The 13,455-nt window shown below is 46.6% G+C and overlaps 1 protein-coding gene across 1 annotated transcript in view; it reads left to right on the plus strand.

The window, feature by feature from the left end:
• Window positions 1-1,901: 1,901 nt before the first annotated feature.
• LOC102443915 (kinase suppressor of Ras 2) overlaps window positions 1,902-13,455 on the plus strand; it is a 116,696-nt gene continuing 105,142 nt past the window's right edge. The window contains exons 1-2 of the mRNA XM_089775314.1: window positions 1,902-1,953; window positions 3,121-3,239. Of these exons, the coding sequence (XP_089631440.1) occupies window positions 1,902-1,953; window positions 3,121-3,239 (171 nt within the window). The remainder of the gene's footprint in view (window positions 1,954-3,120; window positions 3,240-13,455) is intronic.

Raw genomic sequence — 13,455 nt, forward strand, 5'->3', positions numbered from 1 at the left:
GCAGCCCTATTTCACCCAGGGGAATTAGTACAGCGAATTTAGCCCCAACCCATAGGGGTTGCATCTCTTGAAATGACAGCTGCAGGATCTGGTGGAGCCAGCAGAATGCTACCGAGACCTTCTGCTTGCCCCACGCTGTTGAGCAGACAAGGTTGCAGGAAAGAACAGTAACTCGGAAGTTAGCTTGAGTCGCCGTCCTGTGTGCAAACTCATTTCCTTCTGTGTTAGTGTTCCCTTGTGTTCAGCTGACCCACATATGACAGTCTGTCTTCACCTCCACCCAAGCGGAGGATTGGCCTTCACATTTGTTTTATTGCTTCTTCTCTCAGGTTAAAGTGCCACAACAAATGCACCAAAGAGGCCCCACCTTGTCACATACTGATCATCCACCGTGGAGGTAAGAACTGCTTTACTAGCTGTGGCTTCCTTGATTTTTTTGCCAGGTAAAAATTTTCAAAAGCACCTAAGTGACTTAGGAGCCTGAGTCCCCATTGACCACCAATGGGAGTTAGGCTCCCAAATCACATAGGCACGTTCGAAAAGGTTACCGACCATCTTTTCCGCTTATAGGGAGACGAGCTGTCCGATGCGAGGCAGATTTGCATTCCAAACCACTTCCACCCACCCTCCCCCTGCCACCTTTCCTTTTCAGATTCCCCACAACGCGGGGTAAGTGCAACAGGTTTGAGCCTTTTGCTAACGTTGAAAGCTGGCCTGGGTGGAAGTTTGGGACCCTAGATCTGCGGTGGCTCTGTTGATGCATGCGGGTCTCATTTCATGACATGAAACAGCAGCGTTAATGTTAGGCAGTGGCACATTCAGATGCTAATTGTGCTATTGAAATTGTCTGCTTTCGTTTCCTCCAGGAGCGCAGTTCATAAATATGAAAAGGAACGGGGCACATTTACAAGTCCAGAAGGGAGGCACTGCACCAAGAAGAGTTTTTCCTTTTCATTTGAATTCTGGCTACTTGTTCCCAGTGCAAAAGAGGGTGGTGGTGATTTAAGATTACCTACGGGGAATGCTGTTAATTAAATTAAAATAAATTGAAATTAAGATTCCTAAATTTCGCATATAATTTTAGACCTAATAAGGCCGTTAGTGTATGTTAAATATCATCTTGATTATTAAAAACGAATTCATTGAAGATAAACCCTTCTGGCTAATTTAAAAAAAAATAAGTTACTTATTGCACCTAATGAGGCCAGCCGTGCTCTGGAATCTAAAATTCAGAGTGGGGAACAGTCTAATTCAGGGGTGGTTCACCTCTTTACACATGTGGATTGCCCTGTAGGATCCCTGGTGGCAGGAAACAGACAGGTCTCCTCTTAGTATCAACGGCAGTGGAAAGTTCTGTACTGTGGCTGGTTCTCTCTAGTTTCCAAACTGACTAATGGCCCATGCTGCCTAGTGTCTCCCAAAGGCCTGGCCTGGAGAAAGCAGTCTTGGAAGTGGCTGATGATTATCTGCCCCGTCTTAGGACTGCTTTGTAAACTTAGCCAACCTTCCAGTTGCTGGCTTTACCCACTGTTTGTCATGCTAGTCTTTTGGCAGCTTATTTCCTGGGTGGTGCTTCTTGCTCTGTCCCTGTGAAGTGTGGGTGGTAACAGAAAACAGGGGAAAGCAGGTGGTTGCGGGCTGCAGGCCTGGGAACTCCAGCCTCACTGTCAAGTGCTGTCCTGGGACACATTAGACCCGGTTGGGGTCCATGTGTAATAGTAGCTCCATTTCACATGTGAGAAGCTCTTCCAGGCAGAAGAGCTCTGGATTGCTGCTCAATAATTCGTTATCAAATTCACCCTTGGGAAAACGACACCCAAGAGTCAAGTGGCGGAAGGAAAGGACTGTCCTAGTGTTCTCTCCCTTGTGGGAAAGAAGAAAAATTTCCAGATGTGGAAGCTATGGGGATTATAGAAAAAATAGTCTGGAATGAGGAAAGCATACAGGTGTTGGGTAAGGTTGGCCAAAAGGTGTCAGAGACTATCCTGAAATGGGAGTGACATCTCCACTTTAAGGCTCATCCAAGTGAAGGCCCAGAGGCTTGCTCAGCTTCGTCATGGTGATGGGATCCTGGAAACAGGGGCGGGTGGCAGAACAGAAGTTTGCATCCGGATGAAGTTCAAGACAGAAGCTGTGAATATAGAGCCTGTAACATTTGCCTGCTGTGGCTATTTCTAGGGCATATGCTAACTGAACAGTGGAGGAGGAGGAAGTGATTCTGCCAGGATTCTTCCCCCATGGCCTAGCACTCACAGCAAGAAAGCAAACAAATTTCACAAATCAGAGAACAAACCCTGAAACCCTGACCTGGGTGTGGAGCTCAACCTTTCACAGGCTAGGGGGCATCCGTAGAGCCCATGAGAAGGGTGAGCAGAAGTTGGGTTTAACTTCTCCTTCCCTGCCGCTCAGAGAGCACCTCTTCTGAGGGCAGCAACAAGACCTAATTGTCTACTTCAGATCAGAAGGCATTGGATTGAAACGTGTAGAAAACTGATGTAAGGCAAAGAATTGCACCATAGATGGAAATTGGTTCTAGTTCTCAAGGTGCAGAATTGCTGGGTGGGGGAGAGTGTAGTTCAGAAATATTTACTCCTCTCTCCGTCAGGAGATGTTTCACCGAGGCCACCTTCTGTGCTGATGACATTAGCCAACAGATCAAAATAAACCAACTTGTTCCTCTTTGAGATGGGAGCTGCGTGCCTTGCTGCATGACAGTCACCCCTGGGCACTACTGAAGTCCCACTGGAGCCTTTACGTGTCGAGTCGGATTTGATCCTGAGTGTGTTCTGATTGGCTGAGGAAGGTTCCAATTGCGGAATGGGGTGGGGAGGAGAGTAGATACACTCTGGCTTCAGCTGGCACTCTGTGTTCCAAATGGCTCAGGCCTTTATGGCCCCAAAGTGGGGAAACTAGCAGTTTCAGGAAGCAGGTGCAACTGTACAGTAAAGAAGTTATTTTGGGTTTAGCTTTAATATTTTTAGAATTTCATGAAGCTGATCTGGATTGTCTTCAAGTTCAGGGCTCCCAGGCCTGAAGAGCTGTTTTAAAACTTTGATGTCTACGTTTCTCCCTTTTTCTCTCTCTTTTTATTTCTTTCTCCTGTCTCCCTTCTTGATCCAGCAAGATTAGTCCGGACAGAATCGGTGCCGTGTGACATCAACAATCCTTTACGAAAGCCCCCCAGGTATTCTGACCTGCACGTCAGCCAGACCCTTCCCAAAACCAACAAAATCAGCAAGGTAAGGCACCTTCTTTCTCCCATTGGGCTGTGCAGTCCCTCAGAGCCTTTCTCCATCTTGGTACATTGTGCTTTATACATAGGAACAAATGCAACTGTGATTCTCGGGTAATGAGCAAGATGCCAATGGCTTCAAGACACATGGCAATATGGGTGGGATTCCTTATTCCTTTCCTATCCTCTCTTAAAGGACCAGCAAGTGGTCATGGTGCTGCAGTAACATTCTGCTTATTATGTCGGAGTCCCATTTACCATAATCCACTGTGATGCTATAGATGCTATATAGGAAGCAGGTTCAGACAAGCTGTTGAGAGACCATCCTCTTGTTTCTTGGCCCATGACTTCAATTCTAAAGCATCAGGGATGAGAAATGCTGAATGATGGCTAAGAAATACTGTCTCTACCAAGCAAGCTGCTTATCAGCATTTTCCAGAGTTTACAGCTTAAGTGCAGTTGTAAACTGGGCATTAAAAGTTGCTAGGTGTGCAATTCTAGTGGGTTGGAGCAAGTGAAATTACACAAGAACTGTTCAGCTCTTCACTGTAGGTCAGTACACAGTAGGTCCATAGACAGACACTGCTTGAACATAGAGCAGAATTTGGGCCAGGCAGTTCACTCCAAAGTACAGCCAAACATGATCCCTCCTTGAAATCAAACAGATGCCAAGGGTGCAAAGTGAGAGCAGAATTTGTCCCCAAATCTTTGGAATCTTACTCCTTATTGCTGTTACTTAATTGACCGCTCTCTTGACTGGACCCACCTGTAACGCACTGGGCCTTTTTAGGAACGAAAGATGGCCTTGTTTGTGGTGGAAGACTCTGGGAGTCATGTGACCTGTGTTTCTATTCCTTGTTCTATCACTAATCTGCAGTGTGACCTCTTTCTGCCTTGGTTTCTCCAGCCATTACATCAGAACGCTACTGATTTCCTGCCTCCCAGGAGGATTGTGGGGCTTAATCTATTTTGATGGAAAACTCCATGGAATTCAACATGCTGCTATTGTTTGTTTGGCTCCTTTTTAGTTTAGTGGCAAGAAGTTCTTGACCTATTTTATACAGCAAAAGTGAACTAATAGTGCCATGTAACTCCCTCTGCACTTCTCTCTAATGGGCCACAGGTCTGTCCTTCCATTAAAGTCTACAACAGTGGCCACTGTATTCCTGGAAGCACCACTTTGTTCACAGGGGCTGATCCTGTTGGATAATGTTTGGGTGCTTTGCTGGCTGGGGGCCTGTTTACACATTAAGGAGGAGGGGATTGAGGAGGAGCTGTTCCTGAATACTTGCATAGCTGAACACCTTTATTCTGGAATAAGCGTCCACACAGGAAGTTGTTCTGGAACTCAGAGGCAAGTGGTTTATTGCCTTACCTGGACATGAAGGAGGTGGGAGAAGCTATCTAGAAAAATGAAGAATCTAGAGTGTGGACAATGCCATTCCCATTGGAAAAGTCAAACCTGAGATTTCCTGTTGCCATCAAAAATACCCACAAAAAGCTCTGAGTATTACAGAGCACCCAATAGTCTCCTTGGTGCACCAATTGCAGGTGTGATGCTCTGTGGAAGGAATGCATGCACAATTGCTCCAGCACCAGGCGGGTGGCTGGAAGGGCAAAGGTGTGAGACCAGTTTTAGAAGAGCAGTGACCGTTCTGCTGATTCACCCTAGCAGTCAGCCCAGATCTGCAGCTCTGTGTCCTGAGTATAAAGGACTTTGAGCATTTCCACAATAAGAAAGAGCCAGAGGGAAGGACAGGATGTCATTAGGAGGAATAAAACTTATGTTCTTAACTGGAATTTAGTAGCAATTGCATGGTTTTTTTGCCTGGTAACTCAAGTGAAAACTGCAGACTCCCTTATCTTCCCTAGGATTTTACCTGGCATTAGGTAACCCACAATAAGAGCACACCTTTTTCTCTTAGCAGAGAAAAGGCCAAAGGTGCGTGTGAGAACTCCAGCCAGGCATGATACCACAGGACCTAAACCTGCCTTCCTCAGCCCTGCTGGGTTGCACTTACCTACCAGAGAATATGTTGTAGGCACTCGCTTCTACATACTCTTCTCTCCTTTCAGTGTTCCCACTTCTCTCCTCTGCTCCCTTCGGTTCCTTCATTTTCTGGCCTCTTCTCCATTGCTTTAAGAGTCAGCCTAACTTCTTAAGGACAGGCTTTTACAGGCTGTGCTGATGCTGCACATGTGACCATCAGGAACCCTTCTGCAAATGTGAGTGACGGGGATAGATTTGGAGCCCAGGAGTCCTGAACCCCTGAAATCTTGCTCCTTTAGGAGATGAAATGGTCAACACATTGGGAAAGGATGAGCCAGTCTGAACTGTGGATTTTGTGCCCTTAGTATAGTTCCGTTCCCACCCCTCTGCATTGAGTGCTTAGGGTGTCACTTCCCAGTGACGGGGAAGAGAAGAATGTAGCTCTTTCCAGACTGGTCTGTTGGAGTTCAGCTTTGGTGAAGTGTCTTCTATCTACTCGTGTTCAGGAACCCCTCTCTGAAGCAAGTCTCTTAACAGCCATAAGAAACTAGGATACAGAAATTCAGTCATTTGCCCAAGGCTATGGTAGGAGTTGGATTAGGGGCCACAGCTCAGACTGCCTTACCCTTGGCATGCTGCAGTAACTAGTAGGATACACTGCCTCCCTGGCTATATAATCTGATTGTTCAAAGCTATATGTTGCAGCTTTAAATGAGAGGCTTGAAATCCTGCCTCTTTGATCTGAAGAAGTATCAGAGGAGTAGCCGTGTTAGTCTAAATCTGCAAAAACAATGAGCAGTCCCGTGGCACCTTATAGACTAAGAGATTTATTGCAACATAAACGTTCATGGGCAAAGACCCACTTTAGAAGTGGGTCTTTGCCCACGAACACTTATGTTCCAATAAATCTCTTAGTCTATAAGGTGCCACGACACTTCTCATTGATCTAAAGAAGAAACTTTTTGAAGTTGGGGTCAGATCCTGCTCCCCTCTAAGCCCTGGTCTACACGAAGGAGTTATTTCCAAATACCTTCCCACCCCTTATTTTGAAATAATAAGTGGAATGGTCATACTACCAACCGTGTTATTTCAAAATAAGGGAGGTTATTTTGCAATCTGTACTCCTGCTTTCCTCGGGGAATAACACTTATTTCAAAATAGTTATTTTGAAATAGTGGTAGTGTGGATGCTCCACTGCTGCTATTTCAAAATAACGACTCCCCAGAGTCATTCAAAGTCATTACTCCGCAGTGCTTCCTGGGGCTCTAAGTCAAGGTAGCACATCCACAATAATGGAGCCATTCTCAGACTAATTTTGAGGCTTCTCATGTTTCACACTATTTCAATTGTTTTTATTTCGGGAATTATTATTTCAAATTCGTTATTTTGGCTATGTCTAGAGAGCGGGGCTATTTTGGGATACTGGAAGTAACCCGAAATAGCAATTTAAATGCACCCGTTATTTTGAAATATATTTTGAAATAATAAGTATGCTATTCCAGCATCCCTGTAACCTCATTCCAGGAGGTTTAAGGGACTTGTCAGAACAGCGCTTTATTTCAAAATTTGGCTCTGTGTAGCGCAAATAGCATAACTCAAATTGCATAGCTTATTTCAAGGTAAGGGTGCTGTGTAGGCACACTCTTTTGACATGCCCAAAGTCAGCAGCAAAACTGCCCCATTTAGTCCTCACATTCTGAAACTCTCTGAACTGGTTTCTTTGTGGCTCTGCACTCTTCCAGTCTGGAATGCTTTGGTAGCATTGCCTGCAGATGCCAATGAGGATCATTCCTCTGTCTGCTTGGAAACATGGTTATTGTGAGGGGAGGAGGAGAAGGTCTGGCAGGCTTTCCTCTTTGCGGTAGCACCTTCCAGTTTGCTCAATGGTCTGTTCAGCCATCTGCTGGGGCAAAACTTCACAGATGGCTTTTTGGGTTTCCAGGCACGTCTGCTTCTCCAAAACACCAAGGAGCTGATCTATATTTCAGTGAATTTGGTAGAAACTGAATAGAAACTCATTTAAGGGGATGCAAACCTATGAATCATAGAGAACTGCATTAATTGAAGGATCAGGCCCAGACCCTAGTGAGCAGGGATGCTAAGACCACTTCTTTAATGAGGTCAGTATTTACACTGCAGAGCAGGCATTGCAAATACAAAATGTGTTGGGCTCTTTCTTTCAAAGAAAGAAGCTTCCCCCAACTGTTGCTTTTATTGTTTTCTTATTTCCTAAGAAAGATACAGACTTTTCTGACAACCTCTGGTCTAAAAATTGCTCTGTTACCCTGGTGTAAATCTGCAGTAATTTGATTGGTCTAGACGGTGCTTGGTCCTGCCATGGGGACAGGGGACTGGACTCGATGACCTCTCAAGGTCCCTTCCAGTTCTAGTGTTCTAAGATTCTATGATTTCAAGAGTTACTTCAAATTTACACCGGTGTCACTGAAAGCAATATTTGCCTCACCATTCTCTACCCTCCCTGTCAGAGCTGCAGTATATTAACACCAGTAAGCTGGAAGTGACATTAACTGGAAGAAAGAGCATCTAACACTCCACCTGTTGGATTTTTTAGTTTGTTTTCCATTAGGGTAAAGGCAGCGTTTGTCAAAGTTATTTTCTTTAACAGACTAAAAATAAAATGGAGTCAGTGCTTTTGAAATAGCTCATGTCCCACCAGTTCTGCTCCATTTCAGCTTCTTTCTCTCCAGAGGCAACAAATCTAACCTGAATTTCTGTGCTCTCCCAGCTCTCCAAAACTTTAGTAAAACATATTAAAAAAAATAAAACCTATAGAAGCACAACAACTTGATCATATTCCTACGGGGTCCGGGGAAATTCACTAGCCAGACCTGTCCATGCACCGGGCTTGGTCTTTCTCCTGCTTTGTGTTAGCAACAGTAATGGTGCTCAGATTGATTCTGAATTAAATTTGACAGAGGCTGTTGGGTGCAGTTCGGTCTAATGGGGAATTTAGAAGCCCCAACAAGTCACAAAGCTGTTCATTCATACTGACTGGCAAATTTCAAAATCTTGCTGGCTGGCTGTGCCCATGCCTGGTAATTTAATGGCCTGGTTTTCAGGGATGCTGAGTACCATTCCAAATCAGCCTGGACTCTTCAGTTTGTCTAGACCCCTCCTGCCTTTCTTGCATCATTGTCCAGTGACTGCTGGACACTGGATGACTCTCTCTGGGATGCAGACTCTAAGCCTAAGGTTCTTGGAAAATTCCAAATGGTAAAATCACCTAATGTTCTTTGTAGGTGGTGTGGTGCAAATGATTTCGGTGGGTCCTCAAGAGACCCATAGTGGGATCTTACAAGGGGCAGGGAAGGGGGGGGAGGGAGGAAGCTATGAGTTTGGAAGAGTAAACTGTGTCATTTTGTGCCCATCATGTTTTATCTTAAGAGAGGTCATCATGGGAAGCAGGCTTGATGAGAGGGTAGAGCACTGAACTGGAATGCAGGTGGCTGAGATGCTATTCCTAGCTCTGCAGCTAGCTTGCTAGGTGACCTGGTGCAGGTTACTTCATCTCTTTTATGCCTCAGTTTCCCCATCTATAAAATGAGTGTAATGACACCCATCACATAAAGCACTTTCAGAGCGATGGATGAATTGTGCTATAAGTGAATTTTACATTGCCTCTGCCACTCATGAAATCACAACAACTATAGCCAGCTTATGAAAGTAGATAAATATTTCCCATTGCGCCATCTAATAGCCTTCTAGTGTGACCTCTATTTCTAAAGGAGTCCTTCAGTCTCCTATTATCTTTCCATGCTACTTCAGTTTAGCCCCTTGCCCCAGGTCATGCTTGTTCTCAGTATGGGTGGGATTGTACACACCTTGGTGGAAGGGACCCTCTTTTATATCTTTCAGCAGGGGGGTGCAGGGCCCTTTTGGCTCCTGCCCCTGCACATAGATACCGGGGTGCTCAATAACTACTGGTCCTGTTTATTTACAGGCTGTGCTCCCATTACCCATACATCGCTTGGGTTCTACTGTCTGCATCCCAGAGGGAAGCACTATCTTTCTACTGCCATTCTCTTGGTGTGTCCCCCGCCCTCAGCTGCCTTCCTTCCTTCCTTCCTCCCAGAGGTTTATACAGCCCCAGGCTAATTGGGCGGATAGCTGTCTCCCATTCTCTGTTAGGTGCAGGCTTACTTTAGCCAGTTCCCCTTCATGGGAGCTGGTTTTTACAGAGGTCTAAGTCAGCACCTCTTGCCAGCGCACTGTCACCTATCTCCCAAGCCTCTTCCCACCCATGGTGCTATATAAGTGAGAGCACAGATCTTCATTTCCATCTGCTCCCAGAGCTGACTTTGGGGGAAAACCCCGAACTACTTTACCAGCATCATCTTGCAGGCAGAGGTGCTATAAATAAAAATGCAGCATAGCGTTCCCTGAAATGTCACATTTGGTTAAGCTTGTTTGAGTCCTTCTCAGTAACCTGCTTGGGACGGTGACCAAGATTTTCAAAAGTGACCCATAGTTTTGGGTGTTTACTTGAGATACCTTAAAGGGGTCTGATGTTCAGAGAGAGGGTTTTCAGCATTTTCTGAAAATCAGGCTCTTTAAGATGCCGTGACCTAGACCACAAAAATCACAAACCGTCTTGGCCTCTACTTTTCCTTTTCACGGACCAAGAGGGATGTGGTCACAGCCAATGTGCAAAGAGTTTAATATTTCAAGGAAGGTTATACCATATTCCCATTTGCACAGATGTCAGTATCTTATCTTTTCCTTTATTAATCCATGTTGGTTTGGATCAGATATATGTGTGTGTATGTGTGTGTGGGGGGAAAGACATTAATTCTTATTTCAGATCCTGCTGAGTTCAGACTTGTCCTGCTGGTTATAAATTCCAATGCAATTTGGTTTTAAATCTTTTAAAATAAGATTTGTCCATTATCAGATGGAGAGTTGGAGATCACATTTGTGCAAACTTTCCAGCTTGTTTTCCAGGCAGATTCTCCCCCACCCAGCACATCAGCATGCTATTGATTGCAGTCAGCCATTCTTTCCTTACTGGTTGGCATGCACAAAGAGGAGCCAGATGTGTTCTGTGTAAGACAGGGCTCTGTGCTGAGAGAAGGGAGAATGACTGGCTCAGGCGTACGATCTCCTGGGGAGCCAAGCTAAGAGCATGTAGAGTGGCGCCTTTGTCTGGCTCACCCTGAAGTTGTGTCTGTTGACTCAGTTAAATGGCCCACGAGGAAGGACCAATTAAGGGTGAGATTAACTGACCAAAGCAGAGAGGGAGGAGAACAGTCTGGTGTTTTGTATTGGGAATGTTAACCAGTACTTGCAAACTCACATGCATAAACTTAAAAAACAACAAATAGCCTCACAGCACTTTACAGATGAACAAAACATGTAGATGGTGTTGTGAGCTTTCGTCGGCACAGCCCACTTCTTTTTCCAGTTATGGACTAACTCAGCTACCCCTCTGAAGCTTTTTTACATGCATAAAGTTAGGCACCTCCGTTGGCAACTAAGCGCCGACCCAACAGTTTCATTTCCAGGCATGCTGAATATCTGTAATAGCTGTGGAAAGTCAGTCAATGCTGCCAGGTACCCAGTACCCCCTGAACACCCTGTCAGGAATGTAGGTGCCTGACTTCCCATCATGGCCTTCCCAAGTGACTGGTGATTTTGGAAGTCTTTCTCTTACGATGGCTCTGATTCCCCTGGGTGGTGACTCAGTAATTTCACTAGCCGTTTTGGAAAATGTGGCCTCGTTCTTCAGGCACAGCTGTGTCAGAAGCCAGTGGAAGCTTCAGTTGCTCAACACTTCTGAGGATCAGGCCCCTCCGTTGGAAACGTTGGCCTGGGTGGACGTTACACAGGCCCTGCTTTATCTTGTCCAGGTCTCCCTGCTGCGTTGCAAAGAGGAGCTCCCAGGATGCACTATAAAGCAGGGGCTTGGGGACAGATGGGTGGCAACGTTTGCTGCAGTCCCTTCCTCCTTCTGCTCGCAAGGACCCTACCAAACAGTGACTTGGAAAGTTGGGGGCCCCCTTTGTCCTTCCTTCGTTTCAAGGATGCCAGCTCCGTTCTTCGGGAAGTTGGTGGTGGCTGCCCCCAGGGTGGGCGGGATGCCAATCCTCAGCCACCTGCTCAGTCACCACCAGCTTCCCCAGCACTTCCTTCCAAGGATGCCAGCTCGAGGCCACCTGCTCTGCCGGCGACTGAGCGCGATGAAGTCGGTCTGTCTGCACTGCTCTCATAGGCTTGTGTTGTTTTTCCTTCCTCCTCTCCCCCTGCCCTCCTTGTTCCTGCAGGACCATATTCCGGTGCCCTATCAGCCAGACTCCAGCAGCAATCCCTCCTCAACGACATCCTCCACACCCTCCTCGCCAGCCCCTCCGTTACCGCCCAGCGCAACTCCGCCATCTCCCCTCCACCCATCCCCGCAATGCACACGGCAGCAGAAGCAGTTCAATTTGCCAGGTACCTCGCTGCATGCAGGGTTGTGAAGGTCTTGGAGTAAATCGCGCTGTTACAATCAGTCATGTGGAACTCGCTTAAGTCCCCTGTCCATGAGGGAGTTCATTCCCAGGGCTGGGCAGGGATACGTTCTCAGGGCAGGGAGCCAAGCTTCCCTCCCTCTCCCCAGTTTGGAATGCTGTGGTTATTGAAAAACTTGTAAAGAGTTCAGAAAAAAAGTGTCGGGATCAATTCAAGGTGTGGAAAACCTGCCTGACAGAGAGATTGACAGAGCTCTATCTGTTTACTCTAGAAAAGGTTAAAGAGGTGACTTGATCTTAATCTACAAGGGGAAGAGATGTCTGATAGCAACGGGCACTGTAATCTAGCAAAAACCATAACAAGAGCCAATGGCTGGAAGTGGAAACTAGACAAATCTAGGCTAGAAATACAGAGGGCAGGAAGGATTTGCAGCAAGAGTAATTCAGCAACAACTGACCAAGGGACATGGTGGCTTCTCTGTGGCTTCCAATTTTTAAATCCAGTCTGGGTGTCTTCTAGGAAAGATCATAAAAGCAAAGAACACTAGAACTGGAAGGGACCTTGCAAGATCATCAAGTCCACTCCCCTGCCCGCACGGAAGGACCAAGCACTGATCATCCCTGACAGGCGTCTGTCTAACCTGCTCTTAAATAACTCCAGTGATGGAGATCCCACGACCTTTCTAGGCAACATGCCTCGCTCAGCCAGAAGTTGTGGGCTTTGTGGCAGGACTGACTGGGAAAGGAGGTCAGACTAGATCTTCATAGTCCTTGCTGGTCTGACTTATCTTGTCCCGGTGCAGTCCCCACTGCTGGGTTTCTTTGACATTGACTGGCCTCGCGGTCCATTGGGAGGCTTTTAGGCACTCAGATCTGGCGAATGGCTCCTGGGTGGAGGGTGATATCCACAGCTGCACTCCACAATTTGCAAGCATGGTCAGCAGGATCACTGGCTTTCTCAGCCAGCACCCCGTCCCCTCACCACACAGTGCCTCAGCCCTGTTCTAGAAGGACATGGGGTTGAATAGGCTTCCCCCATTTGAGATGACAATGTGACTACATACTTGATCTTTCATAACATGAAGACTCCTTCCCTTCCCTTGGCACGCTTTCAGCAGGGAAGCAGTGAACAGTGTTGGCATGTCCATTGCCATCATTAGCCTCCTGGGATAGTAGCATGCTAAAAAGCACAGGGGACGCTCTCTCTGTCCAAGCTATTACTTAGGCTGCATTGGGTCCATACCATTTATGTTCTGAAGCACGACGTCACAGCCACGAAGGCAAGATGTGCTATTAACTGAAAGCCTGGGCTTTGTTGGTTCCTTCTGTTAGGAGGAACAGACACTGAACACTGCCCCCCCAAAACTGGCCTTTTTCAACACCTCTAGGGCAGGAATTCACTCCAGGACCATTCATTCTCTGGGCAGGCAGTCCACTTTCCAGGACCCAGGAATGCTCATGCACTTTGGTGATGCTGCCAATTAATGCCCATTGGTAGCTCATGTGCACTAGAAACCCATTAAGCAGGGTCAACATCTGTTTTCTCACTCAAGACCTCAAAGCAGACACCCACTGTCACTTCTGTCACCTACAGTCAGCCAGGGCTGGTTTCAGCCCAGCAGCCCAGCAATGTGGCTTCTGTGCCACACTGCTGATTTTACCTTGTGGCATGGGTGCTTAGCCTGAGGGTCTAAGGGTCCTACCCACCACCGATGGTCGTACCTGCCTCATTCTCTTTATGGAAGCAAGATAACATGGATGTTGCA

This window comes from Pelodiscus sinensis, chromosome Z, assembly GCF_052426305.1.
Source record: "Pelodiscus sinensis isolate ZL-2025 chromosome Z, ASM5242630v1, whole genome shotgun sequence".
Taxonomy (NCBI): Eukaryota; Metazoa; Chordata; order Testudines; family Trionychidae; genus Pelodiscus; species Pelodiscus sinensis.